Source organism: Leopardus geoffroyi, chromosome A3, assembly GCF_018350155.1.
Source record: "Leopardus geoffroyi isolate Oge1 chromosome A3, O.geoffroyi_Oge1_pat1.0, whole genome shotgun sequence".
NCBI lineage: Eukaryota > Metazoa > Chordata > Mammalia > Carnivora > Felidae > Leopardus > Leopardus geoffroyi.
This window is the reverse complement of record NC_059336.1, coordinates 104599240-104625963: the sequence shown is the minus strand read 5'-3', so window position 1 is coordinate 104625963 and position 26724 is coordinate 104599240. Positions and strand designations below refer to the sequence as shown.

Sequence of the window (26724 nt, the reverse complement as noted above, 5' to 3'; positions counted from 1 at the left end):
GCAAGTTTCCAGAGGGGGCAAAGCCACGTGAGACGCCTGGTAGCTGGGGCGGGTGGAGTACCCAGCGACGGGCTCTCGGACAGTGCGTTGGCTGAGCATACACAGCTGAACTGCCATTTGATGCTGCCTCTAGAGATTCAGTCTCAGCCAAAGGATTCCTCAGAAGGAAAGCTGAAACGATGGTGTTCCTGATACAGGGAAAAGAAGAACAACCCCCCCCCTCCCCCCACCAAAAACACCCCACGAAAGTATCGAACATAAAGGCACTTTATAAAGCATTTCAAAGGTTTATCATCTTCCACCGTGGACATCTGCACATATTTGTTGGGTGAGTTTTACTCCCCATGACAGGTAGACTATCCATGAAGACTTGGAAGGATGCCCTGGGGGGTGGAGTTGGGGGGCAGGAACTCAAAGAGGCTTGTGGAAAATTCCAAAAGACAGTTCAAAAGATCTGGTCCGGGAGTCAGCAGGGGATCTTTGTTTTGTGGTCACACTCCCCATTTTCCCACCCCCACATCCCCCTTTCCCAAATAGGAAATGATTCTAGAAAGACAGCTCGTAGTTGGAGGTCAAACGTGGCAAGCCCCCAACCCTGACATGAAGGCACGTAGGAGAGTAAACATAACACCCACAAGAAACAGAGCGTTGCTTTTGCTTGTTTGTTTGTTTTCTTCTTTCCAGCATCGAGAGTGTTTCTGCGTCGAAAATGTTACGCTGGAAGGCGGGCTGATCAGTTAACACCGTCTGGGGTTTGCGGCAAAAGTTCTGCTGCTTTACGAAGACTTCCATCTGATTAAAGAAAACACCGCATGGACCACGTACAGCAGAGTGGCCACGTAGGAGAACACCTGAAACCAAGATACATGGCCATTAATGGGAGTGCATGGGGAGAGGGCGACGCGTGGGCCATTGACACTGAGCCAGGCGATGACATGGCGCTCGGGAGTGACAGACTGGAAGGGTGCCGGCCGCTGCTGCTTCCTATCATTCCCGCAGATATCCTTTCCTGCCGAGCCCAGATGTGGCCCCAGAATGCTTTCAGCACAGGTCTCCAAGTGACCTACCAGCCCACTGGGTTTGGGGCTGCAAGGTCAATTATCTGTCATCACACGTCATCATGCTGGTGCCACCCAATTGGAAATGGGGGCCCTCAGAGACCCCTCAAATGATACCACTCTTCATGGGAAGCTTCCTTCCCCCACACCTCTGAGGTCAGAATCCACCAGCTGACTCCACTGGCCTTGGCTAAGAGAATATGAGCACCTGGGTTTGCTGGCTCTGGTTAAGGTCTGGATGCTGTCTGGTCATCCTCAGACTCCCGCGAGAATGCTATTCTAGGAATCTTAATTTCACAAGCATGAGCAAGGGTGCCAGGCTCATAGGAAGTAAGGACCTGGGACGGGGAGGAGGGACTGAGGCTTCTGCAAAAAGGAGGGGGCTTACTGAGAAAGCTTCTGGAAAGATCCAGTCAGTGTTTTGGCACTGGGAACAAAGGCCCTGGAAATGGGGCAAACGGTCACTTTGTCCCTGTCAAGGCCCCGACTTGCAATGTTCACATGGGCCCCACCTATTCCTATCACCCTACTCTGGGTGGCTGGCCTCCCTGAAGGCTTGCCTGCCCCCAAGTCAAATAGCTGCACCTGGTTTTGTGACCTTGGGTGTTGGGGTCAAGAGTTTCCAACCCAGGCACAACATTAGGGCAGCTACGGTTCCATGACTCTTGAAAATGCCCATAAACACCAGCGGTCATCATGCCTGCTCTCTCCCTGCCTCCACACATGGGCGAACTCCTCACCCTCATTGGCCAGAGGCAATGAGTAAGCCGAGTTACTTAATAACCAATATAAGGGAACTCATCCGGGAACCCTTAACTACCATCTGAGAGGAGCGGTTGTACCTGAGTGAGCAGCACCCCCAAAAAACACCTCTCCCTGTCAGATGGGAGCAGCTGACAGATGCGAGAGCCCTGAACAGAAGCACCTCAGCTGTCCCCAGCAGTGACAGGAAACAGGCACTTATTCTCCAAGTGAGGTCAAGCAATGGCACACTGGGGACACTGAGAGCCAGGGACGTGAAGGCATATACTTAGGCCTTCAGAAACGCCTCTCCCTAAATGGCTGCCATTATTATTCCCGCTTTCTGCAGAAGTTTCTAGCTGCCCTCAGTTAATTCCCACCAATCCCAGGGATCCCTCTGGCACAGACTCTCTGCTGCCTGCAAAGGAAAGAGGGGGAAGCTTAGCTTTCGAGACGGGTCCAAGTAAGTATCACAGAGAGGGGCGAGAGGCAGGCCAGATGCTCTCAAAGGCCAGGGATGTGCGCGAGAAGGTCTTGAGGTGCCTCCCCGTTCCCGGGCTGGCTACCCCCAGGAAAGGCGTGTTGTGGTTGGGCAGGATCTCCCCTGTGCACTCATACAACTGATATTTTGAATAGAAAGATGTGACTTTACATTGAACCGGGCTTATACATCCCCTTTGGCCCAGTGCATCGGCCGGCTGGCAACATTTTGATTCTTGATTCTAGCACTCTCGACTTTGCCTGGGCATGCCCACGTAGATCTCATTCAACTAACAAAAATGGGGGGGGGGAGGGGAGACACGATCACTTGTGGCGTGGACAAATAGATGCCGGTGTAGCCACCAGTGGAATGATATACAGCAGTGGGAATTAACACTCTACCTCTCCACCCAAAAATGTAGACGAGCTTCACAAATCTGAGGTTGAAAGAAGGAAGCCAGACATAAAAGAATACACACTGTGTAACTCCATTTACATGAAGCTCAAAGGCAGGCAAAACTGAACTAGGCAGCTAGAAATCAGGATGGCGGTAGTCTTTTGTTTGGGTGCACGGTGATAGCAGCAGCAGGACAGGAGGATTCTGGGAGCTATTTATGATGTCCTATTGCTCAGTTTGGATGCTTGTTACACAGAAGAGTTCACTTCATGGAAATTCATCACTTGGTACACTTGTATCTTACTCAACTTCTCTGGATGTACGTTGCATTTAGGAAGGAAGAAAAAGAGAAAAGTTGGAATACAGTAGATCACAGTGGTTCTCAACTAGAGATCTGTCCAGTGGGCAGAGGCAGTAATTCACCCTATCTGGGTCGTTCCGTCACGTGCTGACCCACTAGCCACGTTCCATGCACATTTCACTATTATCTGCAATAATTTTATGGAAATTGTCAAACGCCTTGCCGCTGATGTCTGTTTGGAGAGAAGGCCTCTGGGGTTGGGATAGGGGGAGGGACGAGGCTCTCTAAGGTGACAGGAAATGAAAGAGAGTCATTTGAAGGATAACGGAGGAAGCGGGTTACCAGCCTCCCAAGGGAAGGAAAAATAGCCAAGGTGCTTCCTGGCTGTGTTACTATTTAGAAAGCAGCCATCTTGGGAGATGAGCCAATATGGGAGACATTCCCACGTTGGGGGACGGCTGAAAGGGTGCCAGGGACCATACAGTGGCCATGTTTCTGGAACTGGAGAGTAGGCTGGGAGCTTAAGGGGAACATGTGGCTTCCCTGGGACAAGGGACCTGTAGACAAGGTTTTCAGTAACTTTCCTCCAGACCCCACCCTCTGGAAGCAGGAGGAACACCTTCACCAAACCCCTTCCTAGAGCCCAACAGTGCCCATCCCTGTGGGTTTTCTCTCAACCTCTACTCTACTCTTTCCAAAAAGTGGGGACAGTACAGTTTTGGCACCCGGAGCTGGCATCTTGTGATCTATCATCACATTTGACCTCAGGATTTGTATGATTCACAGGTCGACCTCTAGAAATCTGAGGAGCGCGACTTCCTGAAGCTTCTTCCCTATTTTTTACACCTCACTCACGGCTAGAAAATACACCTGATATCGCGAGTTTGCATGCTGGTGGGAGCCCACACATGCAGAACTCTGGAAAGAGGTTTTATGAATCAAAACATTCTCCTCCTCTCTGTCATTCCGATTCATCCCATTAAGAAGAAAATCCATTAAGGAGAAAATTGGTGGACCTCAAAGTCCACCAATGGGTCTGGTCCCACAGTTGGAGAACGCTTCTTTTAGAGCTCAGAGGCCCGCGTGCAGCCTGCACCCTGGCCACACACAGCTGGCACCCCCATTTGTTCTGCTGACGGGGCGAATGAGGCTCAAGCCCCCGGGCCACCCATTGCTTGCTGTGAGGCCTTGGAGGAAGGTGTTCGATATGTCTGTAGTCCTGAGGGAGTCGGACAGGAGTTACCGTCTCATTTCACAGATGAGCAAGCTGAGGCACTTGCTCAAGAAAGTGGTGGAGGCCTGAGCTCTGGCCCCTCCTCCTCCAGCAGGTTCTCAGAGCTGCTAGGCAGGAGGCATCATCGGGAAGAGCTGAAGTCCTAACTGTGGTGACAAACACCCACAGCTGGGGGGTCTGGACACGCTGGGCCCAGAAAGGCTTCTCCACAGCCTCAGTTCCAGAGCCAGGGCTTGGGGAGACACTGGCTACTCCATTTTCCATCCCTGACCTCGCTGCTTCCCCGAGCCTGACTGTGCTTTGAGGGAGAGCCAGGAGACCCAAGTAGCCAAACTCACTGCTCCAAACAGGTGCTGAGAGTGTGGATGGGGGAGCCTGGGTGGCTCAGTCGGTCAAGCATCCAACTCTTGACTCCAGCTCTGGTCGCGATCTCACGGTTCTTGAGTTTGAGCCCCACACTGGGCTCTGTGCTGACAGTGAGGAGCCTGCTTGGGATTCTCGGTCTCCTCTCTCTCTGCCCCTCACCTGCTCATTGTCTCTCTCTCTCTCTCAAAAATAAATAGAAACTTAAAAAAAAAAAAAGTGGTCACCTGCCCTGGACACCAATAATTCCTGGCTACCTTGGAGCAAGGTATCCATGTTCTTGGTGTCTCGGTTCTGCATCTGTGAAATGGGTATAATAAGCACACCTACACCCTAGTGTTATCGTGAGAGTTAAATCAGATCGTTTATGGAGAGCTCAAGACAGTGCCTGGTGCTCACGGTCATCTCCCTTTTGCAAAGGCATGGACTCCTAGGCCAGCCCAGGCCTGGGCAGCGCAGCACTGAGCAGAGAGGGCCAAGGGGAGTCTTGGACACATGCCCTCCCTTCTCCAGGGCTTCGTTTCTTCAGGAATAAGGGGAAGGTTTCATTCCTTCGAAAGTCAGTGAGCTAAGAAACAGAGGGGAGGGCCCAAACAGCCTTCTGCTGACCCTCCATCGGTGGGCGGTGGGAACTGGGAACGGGGACAAATTGCCTGGGAAACTCACCACAGCAGAGATGTTTTCATGGTAGTGTTTGTAGGTGTAGCCCTCCTGCATCCCGATGGTGGCCAAAGCTTCCAGGACAGAGGCGCTGAGGTAAAACAGGGCAGCAACACAGTGGTAGGCTGCATCCTGCAGGGTCAGGAAAGGCCATCAGAGAGATGGGCAGCTGTGGTCCCAGCAGGGCGTGGCTACCAGCCTTGTCCCCTCCTGGCGCGGCTCAGGTCCCGCCCTCATCTTCTGCTACTTCCTTTGGGAAGGAAGGGCCTGCCCGCCCAGACCCCTGCCCCATCCCCCCATTACCATAGCCCAGCCCCCTCCTCACAGAGCTGGTTTCATCTCACTGGTTTGGGGGCCAGAGTCAGGACTTAAGGGAGAAGGCACGCTGCCTTCCCTTGACTTGGGATCAAGTAAGAGGTGGGGGCAGGGAGGGGCAGCCTGGGATCTAACAGGTAGAAATTGGCTCTGGCCCTGAGAAGTGTCATATGTGGTCCAGTCTCAGTTTAGATGTGGCCTCGGTGACCAGTGCAGGGTGAGAGGCCCAGGCCATTTCCACTGTGGTTTTGTCTTGTTATTGTCAGTTTTTTGGGGGGGAGGGGGGTGGGGGAGCTCCAGGAATGTTTAAAAGCAAGAAAATACAAAGCGGGGGTTTTGAGTAGCTGGCATTTGGAGGTGATTTCGAAAAGTCTCCGTAGGAGGCCTTTTGAGAGTAAAGGCCTGGCCAAGTGGCCCTGCCCTCTTCCATGGTAAGTAATGGCCAGGTGTCCCATGCACAAATTTTACCCCCTTCGTGGCAGAATTTACGCGGTATTATGTCCACGGGCCATCCCTTCCCCCCACCCCCCAAGCCCCTCCTTGGGGACCCTGCTTTAGAAGGTCATCACTGGACACTGGCCAGTAAGCCTGGCCTCACACAGGGCAGCCAAGGCCAGCCTCCAGGACCCTGCCCACCCCCAAGATGGAAACCAGCCCTCCTGGACGCTGGGAGATGCCAGCAGGCACCTGGCAGGTGCAGGTGGCATGGGGAGGGGTGGTTGGGCTGCTGGTTATCCATGAAAAAGGCAGTCATGCAGGAGAAAGCAGAGCAGGCCCAGTGGGAATTGGGCAGCGACAATCCAGCTCTGCTTCACCTTCTCCTGACCTCCTGGCTGTGGGGAGCCCTCAGAGAGCTGCTGGGGAGAGCTCAGAGCTGAAGGGCTGGCCAGCTGAGCCTTGGAACGTGGCTAGGAGACATCTATGGGCAGCCTCACCTAGCACTGGAAAAGCCAGCTTGCCAGGGGAGAGGGTCCAGCACCCACCCACCCACCCACCCACATCAGCCATTCCGGGCCGGGACTCACCAGGGTGACCCAGGAAGTCTCCCCGCCGTGGGCACCAACTATGTACAGGATGAGCAGGGCTGTGGTGGCCATGAAGCAGAACACAGACACAAACATCACCCAGCCCTGGACCAGGGGGATGGGCACCAGGGACGAAGCAATGAGGATCCACACGAGGCCCCCAAAGACCTGCAGAGGGAGGGAGGACAGGGGTGAATAACAGAGCAGGAGAGCCCATACCCAGGAAGGGCCAGACCTACAGGTCACACTGGGGCATGAGGGGCAGCAGAACAGGAAGGAGGCAGGGAATGGCAGTGGGCACTTTCCTCACCAAAAATGACTCTTTCTTCCCCCTCAAGGCTCTAGCCTGCACTGACAGTCCTAGTCTTCCCAAGCCCCTGCTTGCCTGCCTTTGTCATGCCTGTTTTAAATACAATTTCAATTTTTTATTTAACAAAAACGTCTATCACACTCACATGCCAGGCACTGCCCCAAGCACTTGGCAAATATGAACTCAGTTCATTCTTACAACCCTATGAACGAGGTACCGACCCATTTGTCAGATGGAGAAACTGAGGCACGTGGACGCCAGGTAATTTGTCATCCCAAGAAAGGACTTACCTCATCCAGTATTATCATTATTCTGAGGTGACATCCTAGATTAAATCCTTGTATTTTGACATTGAAATATCGTTTCTTTTACGAAAGGTTAGCGACCAGCACATTCTTTCGGTCTTTACTTGGCAAAATAGATTGATCACGCTATGTCATAAGCATAATTTTTTAATTTGTCCCCTTTGATCCCCAGGCCCAGGAAGTGTTCTGATTACTAGGGTCAGGGCTGGAGTGGAGAGTCTTTTCAGGTGGCCTAGGACGGGCAGGGGAGAAACGCTTCCCTGCCGTTATCCAGAAGACGCCCCTGTTGATGTCCGAAGGCTCAGTGAGTCCCATGTTTTCAAAGAGGTTCGTAAGGACAGTGTAGGGGTCCTGGCTCCCCGGGGACAAAGGCGCACAAATCCAAGCTGGGACCTTCCATACTTCCTTCTTCCCTGGGAAGTCAGCCTCGTCCACCGTCGCTCACCCAGATAAGGCTGGGACGCAGGCGGAGGGGCTCTGCAGTCAAAGGTCTCCAGGGTACCTCGAGCATCCGGCGCTGTGGACGGGCTGCCCTCCTAGTCCTATGTCCCCTGCCTTGTGAACTCAAACAGTACCTTGATTCCACCTCCTGTACCTGCTGCCCACCTGCTACGTAAGAGACCACTGTCCCTCTAGGTGTTCTCTGAGCCTCTCAGCTGAGAAGCATCAGGAGAGAATCACATTTGAGTAGACAAGTCAGAGCAATGAAGAATCTGGAGTTATCAAAACCAAGCTGGGCCTAATGAATCAGATATGGGCATCGCTGACCAGAAAAACCTCCTCTACTGCGGAATCCGAGGGTGCCCGAAGGCCCCGGCAGAAGCAGTGGGACACATTTTACAACTTGAAGCCATTGGAGCAAACAGAGAAATACAGCAGGTAAATAAAAATCCTTAGACCACTGTAACATAAGATATGTGTGTGTGTGTGTGTGTGTGTGTGTGTAGATTTTATCCAGAGTTGCCTTTAAGATCACACAGATTGCTTGGCCTTTTCCATAACGGGGCCCTGACACAGGGACATGAACATGCCGGTGGCTGAGAACTTGGATGTAGGAGGCCCAATTGTGGCATGGAAAAGTGGGAGAACTCGGCACGCCTGTGTGGAGGGCAGAGGCAAGGGCCTGGGATGCTCCTCTCCTGACCATCCAAGGTGGACCAATCTCAGTTCGTTCCCTGTTCATATGGTCTCAGGGAGCCCTGCCCTTCTCCTTTGCAGTGTCCAGCACAAAACAGGTGCACTTGTGACAATATGGCACTATCCCCGACCATGTGATGGAGGCGGTGAGGTCCCCCTTGCTCACGGCTAACTCCCAGGTGTGGGACACCTTCCCAGCTGTACCTCAGTGTCTGAGTTAGTTAACTTGCCTTCAGGGTCTCCGGTCAGATATATGGGTAGACTGGAACGATTTATGCACCAATCCCAAAGGGACAGTTTGCATTGCATGTGGAGGGGAGAGCGTGGTGTCAGGGAATCCTGTGGGGGACTCGGTGCCTCAGAGGTGCTTATGGGTGGCCAGTGGACATGGCTGTGAGGAACACTGAATGTCACATCAGGAAATGAGTCTTTTTCTTCCTTTCTTTTTCTTCCTTCCTTCCTTTCTTTTTAACGTTTATTTCTTTTTGACAGAGAGACAGAGAGAGAGAGAGAGAGACAGAGCTCGAGCAGGGGAGGGGCAGAGACAGAGGGAGACACAGAATCTGAAGCAGGCTCCAGGCTCTGAGCTGTCAGCACAGAGCCCAACACGGGTCTCGAACTCACAAACCATGAGATCATGACCTGAGCCGAAGGACGCTTAACCAACTGAGCCACCCAGGCGCCCCAGTGATTCTCTTTTTCACTCTCTTTGGTTTTTCTAAGGCAAGAAGAGCTTTGAGTTGAGCCAGGGGTCTGGAGCTCCCCGAGAGCGTGGACTCCAGGAACAGGTAGGCAAAGGTGAACTGGATAATGACGCTGTTTTTATTTTTAAGGTAATGACACAGTTATTTCGGACACAATTAACTGTAAAAAACATATGAGGTAAGTTAATGCACAGGTGGTCCTGGAAATGGCAAAATCTGAGAAGATGACTCTCAGACTTGTCTGCAGGCTCATGTAACTTAACCTCTTTCATCTAGGTGTCTCCCTGTGTGGCTTGGGGGGGGGGGGATCGAAATCAGAGTGAAGCCACCGCATTGAGTGCCTGCCACTGAGTCCTGAGTACGCACCAGGTAGCTTGGATGCTGAGCTTCTGGCACCCAATGCCAATGCAGAGGGAAGCTTTAAGGTAATCCAGACACTTGACCTGCTTTTCTCCCTCTCGCACGTTCCTGGAGCCCATGGTAAGAATACCTGTCCATAGGAGCAAAGCCCACCCTGGGTTCAATCCCAGCCCCTGCCCCTTGGTAGACCTCGGGACCCTGTCCTGCCTTTGGGTGTCCTACCTTGCAAAGATCCTTTTAAAAATTATGCTTTTTCTTTCTTTCTTTTTTTTTTTTAATCTTTATTTTTAGAGAGAGACAGAGTGTGAGCAGGGGAGGAGCCGAGGGGAAGGAGACACAGAATCAGAAGCAGGCTCCAGGCCCTGAGCTGTCAGCACAGAGCCCGACGTGGGGCTCAAACTGTGAGATCCTGACCTGAGCCGAAGTCAGTCGCTCAACCGACTGAGCCACCCAGGCGCCCCTATGCTTTTTATTTCTTTGTGTGGTTTATCTATAGCGGTAAATTTCATAGTAACATGGTGGGAAGCAATTCTCTTTTAGACAGCTTTAAGGAGATATAATTCACATACTATATACAATTCACCCATTTAAAGTGTACAATTCAATGGTTTGGGGATATACACAGACATGTACAGCCATCATCCCCAGACCAATTTTAGGGCATTTTCATCACCTCAAAAGAAACCCTGTAGGGGTGCCTGGGTGGCTCAGTCGGTTAAGTGTCCAGCTTTCGATTTTGGCTCAGGGGATGATCTCACGGTTCATGACATTGAGCCTTATACGGGGCTCTTGCGTTGACAGTGTGGAGCCTGCCTGGGATTCTCTCTCTCTCTCTCTCTCTCTGTCCCTTCCCTGCTCTCTCTCAAAAATAAACATTTAAAAAAAAAAAAAAGGAAAAAGAAACCCTGTGCCCTTTAGCTATTGCTTCCTTCCCTCCCTCTCATCCCTAAGAGGCCACTAATCTACTTCCTGCCTCTGTAGATTTCCCTATTATCAACTTTCACATGAGTTGAATCACATAGTAAAAGATGGGCTTTTGCAACTGGCTTCTTTCCTTTAGCATAATGTCTTTCAAGGCGAGCAATGCTCTCTCAAGGGCACCTTTAGAAAATGTCTCCACCATCACAGCACGTCCCACGGGCCCGTTCTGACCCCCACCATTTTGGGGGGGGGGAGACACTGAGTGAATGTGTCCCATTTCTCTGGAGCCTCCAAGCCGCAAACAGCTGAGGAAGCACTGATTCGCAGGGAGGTTCCTAAAGCAAGCATGCGGCGGTCCTGCCTGTCCCTGGAATGTATTTTAAGTCACACATCATGTGAAGGTAAGGTCCTCACAGCACGGATGAAGTGATTAGAACCCGGGGGCGGGGGGCAGAAGACTGGTAGGGGCCTGTCCTGCACCCCTCACAGCCCTGCCCCTTGGGGTACCCGGGGCGCGGTGGGGGGTGGGGGTGGTGAGAAAGGTGCAGCCGCAGCTGCAGGAAGGGGCCGCAGGCTGGGAGGGGTGGGGTGGGGGAGGCATAACAATCGCGAGGACAGGAGGGGTAAGTGGAAAAAGATGAGGCTGAGCCGAGGAGGGAATCTATTCCCAGTGGCACGTCTGTGGAAAAGGGCCCTGCTCTCGTGAGAAGACCGTTGCGGGGGCCCGTGGGAAGCCAACAGCTGCGCATGCGTGGAGGCTCCGCTCTCCGCCCGGCCAAGGCCACCGCCTCGCAGCGCCCGCACCCTGCACCCTGCACCCCGCCGCGTTGGCACCGCCAGCGGCAAGCTCGCGCTGATGGGGCGCTCCTCCCAAGCCGCTGGCGGAGGCCGCAGCAGGAGCCAGTCTCTTGGGCCTCGGCTTCCTTGTCTGCAAATGGCAGTTTGCAGCTGTGTCTCCCCACTGCAGGCTGGGGCACACTGGCCGACACTGCGGGTGTGAGTGCGAAGCTTCTGGCGCTGTGCCCAGCCACAGCGGGGGTGAGACACTGTTCACCCCGGAGGCCAACAGCCCTCAGAGACAGAGGCGGAGGCAGCCAGTTTACAGTGCAGGGTGGCAGCCAGCCCTGAGTGGGCAAAGCGGATTGGGCTGGTGCTGGGCCTCAATCGAGTCTTGAAGGGGGAGGTAGACTAGCTGGTTAACTGGGCCTAAGGGTCAACAAGGAGTGGCTTTCTGGAGGGAGGAAGGATAATTATAATATAATATAATATAATATAATATAAGTAATAAATATATAATATAAATAATATATAATATAAATATATAATATATAATATAAATAATAAATATATAATATATAAATAATATAAATAATAAATATATAATATAAATATATAATATAATATAGTATAAATAATAAACATACAATATAATATAATATAATATAATATAATATAATATAATTAATATGCCACGTCCAGAGAATGCTGAAGCAGCAGTGAGGGCTTGAGAAAACCAGGGAGCTGGGCATAAGGTAGGCAATGAGAGGGGAGAGTGGCTGGAGATGGGGCTCAAGAGGGGGTGAGGCTCAAGACAGAACTGATTGCCAGGCCAGGGTGAAGGCCTTTAAGGCCCCATTGCGTGGAAAGCCGGGGTTCAGTGTGAATCATGGGGCAAAGCCAGTGCCCGCCCCACTTCACCTACTAAGTGTGCAGAGAGCAAACAGAGAGGGCAAGCAGAGCACCCACACCCGGGGAGATAAGGCATCCTGGGCGGGGAGCAGTCCACCCCATCCTGGCCCCAGGACCCCACTGGCCAAATATTTGTCAAGAGAAAGGGGTAGGTGAGGGTTCAAACATTTGCCTTTGTAAAGAAAACTCCAAGCAGCTCCCAGCTCCCAATGCTGAGAAGCAGTCATTTTGAAACACAAGTGGAGACATGACCCCAGTTTCCATTCGTCTCTGTCAACAGGCTGGACTTCCCACCACCCTCCGCCTACACCCAGGTCACCGTCTTCCATAACTGAGATGGTGCAGCTGGCTAAGGTGGTGGCAGAAAACGGTCTCTAAATTGGGCGGCCCGGGAGTCATCTGCATTGAGCTCTCTCTGTGGGGTCCCGATCCACATGTTGGAAAATGGGGGTGGGTCTGGGCTAACGCACACGGTTCGCAATCCTCACTCTACACGAGAATTGCCTGGGACAACCTGAAAACACAGTAATGCCCAGGGTTTGACTCTCAAGTGGAGAGAAGGAGAGTTATAGTGCATGGAACAGACGTCCCAGGCTGTTTGCCAAGAGCCTTAGAACACATTTCCACAACACAAGCCGTTAGATTATGTTCTGGTAATTCCTATCAAACAGAATACCAGCTGGCTCCTGTCTCCAGTGCCCAGCTCGGCTGTCCCGTGGTGCCAGTTGAGACACCTCTCCAGTTCCTGACTGGGCTCTGGGAGCCCAGGGGCAAAGCTCCCTTACCTCCCCTCTCCTCAAGCTTCAATCCCTGTCTTGCCTGGAATATGAGATTAGCTGGTCCTTGGGTGTCAGGCAGATGTATCTGTGAATGGGAATGCGCTGGAGATCTGAGGCCCCTACCCCTGCTGTTTCCGGACTGGAAACCGCCTGTTATTAAATCAGTCCAGTTTTAGATGCTGAGCAGGGTCGAGGTTCCCTAAGAACCAGGGGTGATATAAAAAACCAGACCCAAAAATTTCAAAGACTTGGGGCGCCTGGGTGGCGCAGTCGGTTAAGCGTTCGACTTCAGCCAGGTCACGATCTCGCGGTCCGTGAGTTCGAGCCCCGCGTCGGGCTCTGGGCTGACGGCTCAGAGCCTGGAGCCTGTTTCCGATTCTGTGTCTCCCTCTCTCTCTGCCCCTCCCCCGTTCATGCTCTGTCTCTCTCTGTCCCAAAAATAAATAAACATTGAAAAAAAAAAATTTCAAAGACTTAAACGAGTTTATAAATCGTGGCCGGCCCAATCCAATGATTTTTGTGGAAAATAATTTCCTCAGGAGACAGTCTTCAGGGGAGCTCTTGTGTAAACTCAGAGAAGCTTCTTAATTTTTCTTTCGGAATTAATCCACAGGATTAGCAGGCTAGCATGGTTAAGGGTGTAGACTTCAGAGACTGAGTTACCAAGTTTCAGTCTCAGCTCTGCCACTTACAACAGGATGGCCTGTTGTCTCTGGGCAAGTTACTTAACCTCTCTGTTCCCTATTTGAAAAATAGCGATAACAACAGCGCCCACCTCATGGGATCGGGGTGAAATGGGGTTATGTCTGTGGAGTGCCTGAAAGATGGTACGCAGTCTGAGTGCTCGCTGTCTCAACTGCCATATGATGAGGCAAAGCCTCGTCTGTCACCATGTGAAAATTCCAGTAGGTCTAGGATCTCAACATGCACAATTATCCACTCCGAACCCTACTGGAACCCAGAATTTAATAATAACTTCAGAGGTGCCTGGAGGGTAGCTCAGTCAGTTGAGCATCTGACTCTTGATTTCTGCTCAGGTCATGATCCCAGGGTCGTGGGATCGAGCCCTATGTCGGGCTCGGTGCTGAATGTGGAGCTTGCTTGGGATCCGTCTCTCTTGCCCTCTGCCCCTCTTGTGCGCGCTCTCTCTCTCTCTCGCACAAGTAAAAATAAAATAAAATAACTTCAAAACCATTAAAAAGAGAAAAACTGGTGATCTTCTAGAGATCTGAAGTTGAGAAAAATGTGTCTGCCTTTGTGGAAGGAAACACAAAGGACATTAAAATATGAGAGAGGCTTCCTTCAAACAATGAGCCTTGGTTCCAAAGTGGGGGGAAAGGAATCCTCCAGCACATTCTTGAGATTCGTGTGGTGTTTCCATTGCTTGACCAGGGATGAAAGAGTTCTGCATCCACCATTGTGCAGTGTTCCTGCTGCGCAACTGGGATAACCGAAGTCAACTCAGAAGAATTGCTCAAATTCTCTGGATATTTTTCTGGATATTTTGCTTTGTCAGGGTCTTCACAAGCAGACACTTTTCCAGTAACAAGTCAAGGCGTGAACTAAAGAGGACTTCCCATTCAGGGCTTTCCACATACACACATACGCCTTGGAGCCCCGCATCGGAATTCCCAATGGCTCTGAGGGCATGGTGTGTGTGCCCTGAAGGCACATCTGGACAGGAGTTTGTAATTCAAACTCTTGAGGAGGAGAGGAAACTTATTACCGAACACAGACTGTGCACCTAACACTAAGCTGTCTTACCACTTTGGTCAGGCGGTCACAAATCATCTCCCCAGGAAGGCAAAGGAAAGATGGCCACACCAGAGGAGACAGGTCCCAGCTGCTGTGAGCTCCGAGCACTTTGGCCAACAGGCCGGAAAGTAACCTCAGTTTGTGTTCCTGGAAAGGTCCATACTCGACTGGACTATTTCAGTAGTCAGGGGTTATTGCAATGCCAGATAGGCATGTTGTGTAGGTGGTCTGACCAGTACAGTAACTGTGCTGGAGGAGAGGCTCAACCAGCTCTAGGGTTGGGTGGCTAAAAAGATTCATCATTCTGTGAGTTAGAACAGAGGGTATTTGTGTGTATGTGTGTGTGTGTGTGTGTGTGTGCGTGCGGGTGTGAGTGTGTGTACAGGCTGGTTATGGATGAGCTGTTGGAGAGCAGGGGAGTGGCAGCAAGGGGAAGTCAAGGGGACAGAAGCACCAGGTGGTAGGAGAGTGCGCAGAGCGAGGCCAGAGGGAAAGACCAAAACCCCAAGACCCTGAAGCCTTTCCCATACTTCCCTTGGCTCCTCAGAAAACAGGTCTGAGAGGAAGACGGGGGGACTCTTTTCCTGTGGAGACAAGATGGCCAGAGGCACACACGTGGGGCTTATGCCAGCTTCTCTGGTTCTGGTGTGAGCCCCACCTGCCTGGTGGAGAGGAACTCGGCTCCCAGCAAGTCGAAGGAAAAGCTCCCTTCGCTTGCTCCCTTGCTCACCCACTCATTTATTTGTTCATTCATGCACGTAACAGATGCTGAGTGCCCCTGACCGTGGCCAGTAAGCACCGAGGCAGGTACACCTACGGAGGTAGACCTTATCCAAAGATATGCACTAAAAACAGAGTCCATCCCTCCCTTCCAGTCTTGCTGCCAGGCTCCACTGGAGCGACTCTGGTCTACCAGGGGCAGAGTCAGGTCCTGGTAAAAGTATCGGGACCCCAGTGAGGGTGACCAGCTCAACACCTCTGCCTGGGAGAGGGATAGAGCCCAGCAATTTGAACAGATCCCTTATTCTTACCCTATAAGGAGGTGTCTGGGGGGAGGGATCAGAAGGTTTTCCATGTGCAGACCCCTGCCCCCTTCTGTCAACTGACAAGGCAGCTTATGGGGAATCTGACCTCTGAGGCTACTCCCAAGGCAAACACTGGGAGTGGTGTTGAGGCCACCTGACTCAGTTTACTAGTGCAAGTTGCTCTGCCCTCCCGGCCCCTTCATCAGTAGGCTCATCCTTCCAGAGGGACACATCGTGCCATTATCCCTCCCAAGGCAGGCTTAGATGGTGTCCTTTTGTCTAATCTGAAGGTAAGGCCAGGACTCAGGGGGCCTGGAGTCGGTTTGTGAAGAGGGAGATAGAGACTTGAGATTCAAAGGGATGGGGGTGAGTTCAGGTCTGCCGTCGCCATTAACATGGTGGGTGTGGACTGAGAAAAGGCGCCTGTCCAGGCCTTCGATCCCACTTCTCTCAAGTCCCGGGGAGATCTCTTCCACAGTACCCATTACCCCTGTACTTCAGGCACTGGCCACTGCTCACTGATTAATGCTACCTCCTTCCCTATGCGGAGGACAGTCATTCATTCCTGAATGAATGAAAAGTTCTCTCGGGTCCACAAAGCTAGGGGCTTTCAGATAAGCATGTCTTCATGTGAACGGAAAAGTTTCCTAACCACACCTACACCCAGGGGCTTAACCCCGCGGGATAAACAGAAACTAGGAGATTCCATGAAAAGTACCAGCAAGCTACCTATAAAAGAGCAGCAAATCCATGCAACTACTAGACAGACGGGAGTGGCTTCAGTGCAAGAAAAACAAAAGGTACTAATGGGAATCACCAAGGAGGATAGCAATTTGGTGAGCCACTGAATAAAACAGGTGTGGATTATGCAGGGCAGGGAGAAGGAACCGGCCAGCTAGAGGGCCGGGGGCTTCTTTTCAGGGTCCTGGGGGTTCTTTCTTGGGAATCGGTGGTAACTGTCAGTTTCACCTTCCATCTGCCCTTGGGAATCGGTGGTAACTGTCAGTTTCACCTTCCATCTGTCCTTGACTCCTCTTGTGATTCATAAATATTAGTCAGGTGGGAGGCGAGAAGTTAGCCCCTGTCCTACCAATGCAGGCTAACGACAAATGCTTTGGGGTGCACAGTCTGTGCTGGGAACATGGCCGGACTTAGGGTCCAGGCAGGAGACATACCCCCAAGCAATGGCCTGCAATACAGGTGCCATATGGCAGGATCGGGGTGCTCTCAGGGTGGGCACCCCTGGTGGAGGTATGAGGAAAGCCCAGGCCTGAAGGATCGAGGACTTAGTCCCACCATGCTATCTGCACTAAAGGAAGACCTCGAATGGAGACCAGTGGAGGACTACGGGCTGGTTCTGGAAAGAGTCCTAGGACACAAAAGCAAGGTGGAATCCTTCCTGCCAGTCCCCTCCACCCAACTGTGCTCGGCTTATCACCAGCCACAGGGCAGGATGGAGGCTTGGGGAGGTGAGGGCACACTTCTGTGCCAGAGGCTGCCCTCTTCCTGAACCAATGCCCTTCCAAATGGTGATACACGGACACTGAAGACAAATCATTTTTGGAAGGCTTAATCCCAGGCTCACTGGTAATTGGTTCCTTCCCCTTGGGCAGGCGCAGCAATGTGCGTGGCACTGAGAAGTCACAAAGCTGGCACCAAGCTGGCAGGGTGGTACATGAGAGAGGCTTAAGATATCCCCCGCCTCTGAGGCAGAAGGCAGGGCAGGACTGCCGGGGCCTCCCGTCCCCCGGGCCACCCCATCAGGCTGGCCAGGGGCAGCTCTGAGCAGGGGAGCCAGAAATAATCAGGCTGCTAAGAGGGCCCTACAGAGGGTGGTGTCTATGCAGTACTTGATGACCCCAGAGACACGGCAAGTGGGCCCTCAACAGCCCCACCCACTTCCAAATCTCACGCACCCTCTGCCTCTACACTGTCCGAGAAGGGCATCAAAGGCAAAAGGTGGCGTGGGATGGGTCTTATGGTCCCCACCGTGCAGTTATTTTATTTTTTTTTTTAGTTTTTTTTTTTTTTCCAACGTTTATTTATTTTTGGGACAGAGAGAGACAGAGCATGAATGGGGGAGGGGCAGAGAGAGAGGGAGACACAGAAGCGGAAACAGGCTCCAGGCTCTGAGCCATCAGCCCAGAGCCTGATGCGGGGCTCGAACTCACGGACCGTGAGATCGTGACCTGGCTGAAGTCGGACGCTCAACCGACTGCGCCACCCAGGCGCCCCACCGTGCAGTTATTTTAGCAGGGATTGGCTAGTTGCTCTCAGAGCAGGTGTTTGAGTCATTAGAAAATTAGTAAGAGTTGTACTTAATAGCTATTCAGCAGTTACTACGTGCATCATGTTATCTTAAGAGCTTTGTGCATAATACTCCTCACATCAATCCTTGAGGTAGATGCTGTTATATCCCCATTTTACTGATGCAGAAACTGAGGTGCAGTCACAGGCTCACATCCCCACAGCTGCTGAGTACCAGCTCTGACAGGCTGGCTGGGGAGCCTAGGGCAGTTACCCAAGCCCACCCACAAGCAGGTCACCATGAAATCCCGCCCACCCACCATGTCTAGGGTCCCTTTGGAAATGGCCGGGAGAACAGCCACAGAGAATGATAGGAGACTAGCCCATTAGCCTTCACCCTGCTCCCTCCCAGCTGCCCTGGGTCCAGAGAGAATTGCAAAGGAGGTGGCTTCTGGAAGCAGGCTTCCCCTCCCCCACTCCTCCGCCTGCTCAATGGGCTCTGTTCTTTCAGAGGAAAAGAATACCAAGGTTTGTGTTTAAGACCAAAAAACAAGCACAAGGTCAGAACGCTGAAGGACATCACTCTCTTCTGCAGGCACAGGCCCGTGGTTCTCATCCCCGGGTCCATCAACAGGATGTTTGTCATGACCTGCACCCCCCCTCCCCCCCCTCCCCGCCACTCCCCGACCCCTACTAACAGGTACAACCATGCCAGCTTTCACTTCCTTCCCCATTTGCTCCGTTCCTGGACTGTCTACCTGCGCCCCGCCCCCTCGCCCCTTAAAGCCTGGATTCTGGGTTCTCTTTAGGCCTTCTTCAAAGCTGGATCCAGGAGTTTTAGGGCTATCCTTCTCCTCTCTCCCCCCTTCCCCTCTTCCTGCCCCTTCCCTCCCAGCCCAACTGCATGATTCTAACAGGAATCCGGGGCTATGGTGTGGAATTTCAGGTCAGCTGAACCTGGCCGTGCCTCTTCCCACTGCCTGTGCATATCAATGTGTGATGGCTCACGACAAGGCTTTGCTTTTAGCTCCTACATATTTTTCTCAGGCCTTAGGGAGTTGTTTTGCCCCGATGTGGGCAGAACATTAGCTATTAATGAGGTGGGAGTGGTAGAGAGCCTGGGGCTAAGCATGGCGGAAAACCAATGCCCGTACATGACCCTGGAAAATAATCATGCGGCTGGTGTCCAGCAGGAGCCAACTAGGAGCTAAACCTTTCCACCAGAATGTAGAAGGTAAGTCGAGGCCCCACAACGCAGAGAGTACCAGGAACCTGCTCCAGGACCCCAGGAATAATCTGAAGCCTGTGAGGGGTCAGTCTATACTTGTCCATGGCATTAGTGCTTTAGGGTCTAGGGGCGTCGCTCATTCACTCACTCACTCACTGTCCTCACATCCATCAGCACCGCAAGAGAACACCCGCTGGAATATTTTAGTGCCCCTCTCTGGTGGCCTTTGGTCCAAACCACAATGTCCACTATGTCCAGGGACCGCACCTTGAGAGCCCAGAAGGAAGCCCCAGACCAGACAGGCTTGTGTTGGGGGTGGAGGTGGGGCTCAACGATGAGTCCATTAGGACTTAGCCCCCTAGCCCGATGCAGATCTCCACTGGCTGGCCCCATCCCACCTCAAGGCAGGCCCCGTGTGGTCCAATCCCCAGCCCCCTGCCCCACCCACAGCCCTTCCCTGAGGATGTGCCTAAGCCCAGAGCAAAGCCAAGCCATTCCAAAGGCTGTGCAGAACCGGCTTAGGCTGGCAGCACAAGGCACTCCCCCCGCCCCTCACACACAACCTTTGCAGGGCACGGCAGGTGTAGGTGCAAATAGTCAGCCTTTGTCCCTGGCCCACCTTGAGTGACCCGGTGAGAGCTCTCCCTCTCCCCTGCCGTGGCGTCTGGGATCCTCCCACTCTCTCCTGAAAGCACTCAGAGAGAGAGAGGATGCCTCACATCACTCTGGGTATGACCCCATCTGCATCAAGCTGGGGAAGGACCTATGGAAAGCAACCTTTTTCAGTGTAGCATGCATGACCACGTGACGGCTGAGCCCCATCATCACGCTAGGCAGTTTCCAGAGAACAGCTCAAAGTCACTTTCTCCTGATCAAAGCAGTCCTCTGGTCCTCTGGTTCTTGAAAAACCAGAAAAGTCACTTCTCAACTCCAAGAACAAACCCCTCTACCTATACTTCTTCCCCTCCCTGTAGAGAGGAGGAAAGGAGAAAAGCAATATCCTTACCCACTTCTAAACAGCTACAGAGAGGGGCCCCCAACGCAAAACAAGGACACAGGGCCAGGCTCAGTGGGCACAGCCAGTGAAGGCCACGCTCAGCCGTTGTCCTGAGCTGGCCAGCAGGGTCAGCCCCCACTGCCTGGTGACTATAGAGGAGGTCCCTGCCTGGGGCAGCAGGGAACTTTCCACAGGAGCATAGGGGGTGCCTGCCTTGAACCGAGGAGAATATTTAGGGCACCTGGCTCCCTGCCCCAGCCTCTCACTGAGAACTGTCTCCACTACCCTGTCCTCGACGTGAAAACATCGAGGGGGTGGGCTGGCTTTACCGACTGCCCCTCCAAACCTTGCTGAATCAATGGCTTATGAAATGCAGATTCTTGGGCCCAGCCTCGACCTAGTGACCCAGATCCTTCAGGATGTATTTGTGACAAGCAGAGCCAGGGGCTGTGAGCTCCCCAGTGGCTCTGAGCTGCCCCTTCACTCTCTGGGGGAGAGAAGGGAAGAAGGGAACCAGGCCTGCCCAGGGCTGCCAGATGGACAGGGCCGCCCTTTCACGATCCTTTCTGCTGCAGGCAAAACTTCCTCGTGGGTGCTTGGGTGAACGCAGAAACCTGGATGTGACTTGCTGTCACTACAAGAAGTGCCACCCTGGAGAGTGAGTTACCAGGGTAAGCTGCACATCCCCCCCCCACCTCCCAATCCGGCTCGCCCAGCCTCAGTCTCCTCCCAGCTCCGACAAATTAGGTTTCTGTGATTCTACATCTCGTATCTCCTGTGAGTTCTCATGCTGTCTTCTCCATGTAACCAGAAGGTGGACCACCCACCAGAAAACTGCTTTCCCATCCTGCTCCCACCCCACCCGCACCGCCCAATCCCGGCTCTGTAGGGCCGCTGTTCCCAGGCAGGTGAAAATCTAGGGCAGGTCTCGGGACTTGTCTGGTCACTCTCAAATAATGAAAGTCCCCAGTCACTTTGGGTCAGGGAAACGGCCTCATTTTACTGTGTCCGGTTCACTGGAAGAATCACAATGACAAGCCCAACCCGCGTGCCCCCCCTCCCCCCCCCCTGCTCCACCCCACAAGGTGCACCCCAGGAGCGGTGGCTCTCAGCAGTTGACCCTACTTGTCTGCGCTCCCCAAGTCTCTCTTCATTCCCAGCCATTCTGTCAGCAGTTTCTCCTTTTTTATAGGCTGGGGAGGAGGGAGCCGAGTTAATGGTTTCATAACCTGTTTTCTGGCATTTCCTTTACAAGTTCTGAAAGGGGCGGGGGGGGGGGGGGTGGGAGGGGGGGCGGCTGTGATCTCTCCTGGCACTTTGTAAGAGAAGTTTCCTCCGGCCCTGGCGAGAGCTGAGACAAAAAGCATCCTATGTTAACCTTTGTTCTGTGAATGGTGGACCAAGTGTCACGAAGGCCCTGGCTTAGAAGAGAAGAGGAGGAAGAGGAAAGAGCCTGCGGTCCCCAGAGGAAAAAAATCCTCCTTGGGTGGGGACAGGGGAACAGGCCAGAAGCAAAGCCCTGGGTTTGCTCCCGTGTTGGGAGAGGGGACGTCCCACCCCGAGGCTGCCCATAAGGGGGACACCAGTGTCCCTGTGGCATACAACAGCCATACGGCCAGTGTGACTCTGATGGTGTTTGGCGCTAGGACAGGAGGGGTCCCGCCACCTCGCTGGATCTGCCTTCTACTTCCTGCGACGACCCTGCAGCGTTCAGAGGTCTGGGATGGGGGCGCTGGGCCAGGGTGAGGTTGCCATACACCCCCACCCGTGCCTCGCCGGAGCCACCACCCTTCCCTGTCCCTGTGGGCAGTTTCCTTGCCTTGGGAGGGGGGTGGGGCTCCACCCTGTTCGCTTCGGACGCTGGCATCTGTGACTCCCAAGCTATTGGGAGGTCAGGCGTGGGCTTGTGAACTATGACTAATCAATTCAATGGACTACAGATTATACATACCCAAGCATTTCACACCCACTGGGTTCACTGAAAATTACAAATTCTGATGTTATCAAGTGTGGCACGGATGAGGAACAATGGGGGCTTGTTTAGCTCCAAACTTGTACAATTTGGGGCCCTTCTTTTTTAAGAATACAAAATGAGGCAGGGTCTTGGAAGGGACCTGAGCTTAATTATGCTTCATCAGCCTCCAGGTCCCTCTGCTTCTGGAGTATGGAAACTGGAATTACCCTTTTTGGACAGGGATGCGGTGACATCGGGGGAAACAAAAGAGGTGCATTCCCTATGAACCAGGAGGTCAAACCCTCCCTTTGGGAAGAAATCCCCAGCAGGTAACTAAAGAGGCACATACAAGAATGTTCTTGGCAATGCAACGGCAGAAAGCAACAAATTGAAAATAGCAAAATGTCCATGAACAGCAGACGGGATAAACAGTATCAACCTGTGTAAGCCTCAAAACAACTTTGTATGAAAAGCCTGCTGCAGTGGGATAGGTAATGTGTGTGTGTGTTGCTATTTTCATAAAGTGAAAACTTAAAATAATGCCATGTGTAATCTGCCCACAGTTAGGTATGCAGTGAAGGTCTAAATAAACCCTCCTCCGGGGTAATGAACACTACTACATTTAGCCTCGAGATTGCCCCAAGGATGGAGGGAAGAGAAGATAATGGTGGAGTTTCCAGTGGGCGTGGTGCCATCTGAAAAGCTTTATTTCCCTCATACTAAAAGAAAATAAGGCCAACTATTAAGATTTGACAAAGTGGAATGATCATTATATGGGTGCCGTTCCTGTAATATGAAATATTTCTTGACGTTTGTTTCTTAAAAAATTTAAGTCTACATAACACAAAGTCAACCATTTTAATATATATATATATATATATATATTTTTTAATTAATTTATTGTTTTTGACAGCGAGAGAGACAGAGCATGAGCAGGGGAGGGGCAGAGAGAGGGGGAGACACAGAATCCGAAGCAGGCTCCAGGCTCTGAGCTGTCAGCACAGAGCCCGACGCGGGGCTCAAACCCGTGAACCTCGAAATCAAGACCTGAGCAGAACGAAGTCAGACCCCCAACCGACAGGTGCCCCCAAATTACCCATTTTAAATTGACCAGTTCAGTGGCATTTAATACACTCACGTCGTGCAACCACCCCCTCTAACTTCAAAACATTTTCACCACCACAAAAGGAAACCTGGCCCCTTATCCCTCTCATCTCAGTCCCTGGAAAACCACCAGTTTGTGCTCTGTCTCTATGGGTTTACCTATTCTGGATATTTTATATAAATGGAAGCATACGTGACCTTTCCTGTCTGGCTTCTTTTACTTAGCATTGTGTTTTCAAAGTTGATCACCTTTGTAATATGTATCAGTATTTTTTGTTCCATTCTATGGTTGAATAATACTCTACTGTATGGATATATCACAATTTGTCTCTCCAGCCATTGCACTGGGGCTGTTTCCACCCGTTGGTTATTGTGAACAGTGCCGCTGAGAACATGCGTGTACGTGTACCTGTTCAGGTCCCAGCTTTTAATCACCTTGGTTAAAAACCTAGGCATGGAATTGCTGGGTCAAATGGTAATTTTTTTTTTTTTTTTCAGGAACTACCAAACTGTTTTCCAGAAGCAGATGAGCCATGTTACATTTCCATCAGCAATGTGTGAGGGTTCTAATTTCCTCACATCCTGGCCAGCACTTGCTATTTCCTTTTTTCTTTTTTAATGATAATCACCATAATTTCATGTGAAATTGTACCTCATTGTGGTTTTTATCTCATTTTCCTAATGAATGATGCTGAGCATCTTTCCATGCGCTCCTTGGCCGTTTGTACAGCTTCTCCGGAAGAATGCCTATTCAAGTTTGTTGCACATTTTCTAACTGGGTTGTGTGTCCTTTTGGATAGAGGTTGAGAGAGACCACTGAGGCACCATAGGTCTCTCAGGAAGTTGGGGGGAAAGGAGGGAGGTGAGGGAGCAGGGCAAGGGTCGAGGAGAAAAAAAAAATCACTTCTCAGACAGCCGAGAGGAAAGTTCCAAGCAGGAAAGAATTATTTCTTCCTGAAGCCCCTACTATGTCAGGTCACAAAACCGCCCCGGGAGGAGTAAATTTCCACTAATCCATGGTTCTGAGATTTCCCACCTCTAGCCTTCTGCTTTCACTTGGTGGGTTTTGGCAGTGGGATATCCTCCTGTCCCCACCCAGCAGATCGCCCTGTTTGGCTCTGCCTGGCTGGGCGGTTCCTACCCTCCGGAGCACTCCTTCCCCTAAGCTGTGATACCGAGAGGAGGCATTGGGAGGCTTGTCCCCTCGGTGAGGCCAGCACCCCTCCGCCCCCACCTGCCACCCCCTGTGGCCACCTGACCCCATTCTTGTCAGGGCGGCAGGAGGATGGGGCCCCAGTCTTCTCTGCCTGGAGCTCAAGTAACACACTCTTTCCTGATTCTTGTTTTAGTGTTCCTCAAAGAGCTACAAAGGCAGAATCAGCCACTCACGAGGGCAATGTAAGAGACACGAAGGAGACCTTTTGCTGCTTAAAAATCTCTCTTGCCCCATCACACCTCAGCATCAGCCCTCATCTCTTTTGGTTATGAAACTCCTGCCTTTGTAAAGAGTAGCCTCTGAAGGAACCACCCAATACTTATTCCCAAGCCGCAGGTCTATATGCTCTTTTCAGAAATCCAGCGTTCGGCAAGCACAGGCTGACTGCTGAGGAGAAGCACTCAGATGAGCCATCTGGAAAAAGAATGTTCCAGGGGATGCAAGCCCCTCCCCTCTGGGCCTATCCGTAAATTGTAGGTAGGGCTGGGCTTAGTGGTGTCCAGAGTTCCTTCTAGATGTCACTTCCCTGATTCTGGCCAGCTCCAGGTTTTGAAGTCATTCTGGATACATCCAGGTTTGGGCTCAACCCAAGTCACACAACTGCAAGGATATGGTGCCCCAGGGAACCTCAGCCCCCTTGGCCCTTTCCTCCACCATCTCCACGGAGACCAGAACCTGCTCCCTTTGCTGTTCACACCCTCCTGCCTCCAATCAGACAGTAAGAAGCCGGGGTCCCGTTTATTTTTACACAGTCAGGTGTGGGCAGTTTCTTTTTCGACCAACTTTCCGGGCGGCCACTTCTGAGGTTGGGGTGCAGGGAAGGAGTCTCTGTGACCTCAACGCACCACACCCACAGAGTAAACACACCATGCCCTCTCCCAGGTAAGGGGCCGCAGCCCCTGCGGAGGTTAGGCTGAGGGCGGTCGGAACTTCCCAACAGGGTGATCACTTTACCAGAAGCCTAGAGTAGGAAGCGCTCTCCGAAGCCGCCGGCGGCGGAGGCTGTGCGGCTGGGGCTTAAGGAACGGCCAGCCGCGGGTGCAGCGGGATTCCCGCTGCTCAAGGTCAGCCGAGGCACAGGAACGCGCAAGGCCAGTCCCTCTCTCTTCCCCCCACCCGTCGCGCAGGGCAGAACGACTGCAGCGGAGCAAACCACGCCTGTTTATTTCCCCGTTCAAAGTTGTGGCAAGTACGGTCCCTCGCCAGAAACTTTCAAAAGCCAGAAGAGAATAATCCAGATTCTGCCCCTCCTACGACACCAACCCAATCTCCAAACCTCGGCTGGTAACACGTACTCGGGTTTCTTTTGATTTTTTTTTTTTTTTTTGTTGTTGTTGTTTTTAAACGAAATCCTAACCCAGGGAAAAGCCGGACGCTTCTACAAGGACGTCGCCCTCCAGGAAGGGCATACTCGGCGCGGCACCTGTGAAGCGGTTTGGGAGCGCAGCTCTGGAACGGGCGCGCTACAAGTGGACCCGGGGCCTGTTTCCAACATCTGACCCATCCTGGGAATTTGGTTTTTCCACCGAGGTCCTGGGGACTGTTTACCCCATTGCCCTTGGCTAGAGGGGGTCAAACGACTGGAAGGTGGGAGGAGACAGACTTTTTCCTCACTGTGGCCTCGCTACCCAGGTGCTCCAGGGACCCGCGCAGCCACCACCATTCCGCCCCTTCCCTAGCACAGGCGCGGGCGCGCCGGCGACTCACAAACTCTAAGATGAAGAGCAGGTCCGGGAAGGTGGTGAAGACCGCGAAGCCGCTGGGCAGGGTACTGCCACCCGACGCCGCTGCTGGGGCCATGCCGGCGTGCTGGCGTCGGCCTCGGGTCTGGACGCGCGCGGCTCCGGCTTTGCACTGACCGCTAGCTCGCTCTGCGGAACCCAGTGGCCCGGGCGCCCCCGCGCGCGGGTTAAGAGTAGGGAGCTCGGAGGAGCCCTGGTCACCGCCCGCCCCGTCCCCGCCCAGGTCCCCGGTGCGCGCCGCGGGCGCCGCCCTGCCCCACCTGGAGAGCGCGCCGCGGGCGTGCGGAGCTGGAGGCGGGAGCCTGACTCCTGCGACCCACTCCGGCGCCACCCCCCACCCGGAGGGGGACAGAGCCACTTTGGCGAGGCGCTTTGCACGCTTTGCACGTGGTCACCATCCCTTGAGAAAAACAACCGTCAATAACTAGGCCCCGCAAACTTCCCATTGTGACACCCCAAGGCCACCTCTGCTTTACCTGTTCTTCAGTTGGTGTCCTTCATCTTAACTCTGGGCGCGTTGATACGCGCGACCTTCACGTTCAGGCTCAAGGTGGGAAGAGTAACCCTCGGCTGCAGGCTGGCGGTCTGCAGGGGCGTCGAGACCAGCTCTCCCACCCACCCCTTCTCCCGTCTGAGCGTAGGGGGCTGCTCTCCACCGTGTGACCCCTGGGGGAGGG

The 26724-nt window shown here is 52.7% G+C and overlaps 1 protein-coding gene across 2 annotated transcripts; it reads right to left on the bottom strand.

Annotated features, from left to right (window-relative positions):
• Window positions 1-249: 249 nt before the first annotated feature.
• MAL (mal, T cell differentiation protein) lies at window positions 250-26215 on the bottom strand. 2 transcript variants are annotated; one of them, XM_045446931.1, is made up of 4 exons: window positions 26013-26211; window positions 6575-6742; window positions 5241-5366; window positions 250-851 (listed from the first exon to the last, which is right to left on the bottom strand). In XM_045446931.1, the coding sequence occupies exons 1-4, from the start codon at window positions 26103-26105 to the stop codon at window positions 777-779; spliced, it is 462 nt and encodes a 153-aa protein (XP_045302887.1). In that variant the 5' UTR covers window positions 26106-26211; the 3' UTR covers window positions 250-776. The 2 variants fall into 2 exon arrangements, with proteins under 2 accessions (XP_045302887.1, XP_045302888.1); XM_045446932.1 differs by lacking the exons at window positions 5241-5366; window positions 6575-6742 and having other exon boundaries at window positions 26013-26215.
• Between the last annotated feature and the right edge of the window lie 509 nt (window positions 26216-26724).

Bases quoted from the DNA above. Each gene is read 5' to 3' on its own strand.
- MAL (XM_045446931.1), bottom strand. From the start codon at position 26,105: ATGGCCCCAGCAGCGGCGTCGGGTGGCAGTACCCTGCCCAGCGGCTTC. The intron at 6,743-26,012 runs GTGAGTCGCCGG...CTCCCTCTGCAG, and splicing joins TGCTCTTCATCTTAGAGTTT to GTCTTTGGGGGCCTCGTGTG. The intron at 852-5,240 runs GTGAGTTTCCCA...TCTTGGTTTCAG, and splicing joins ATGAAAACATCTCTGCTGTG to GTGTTCTCCTACGTGGCCAC.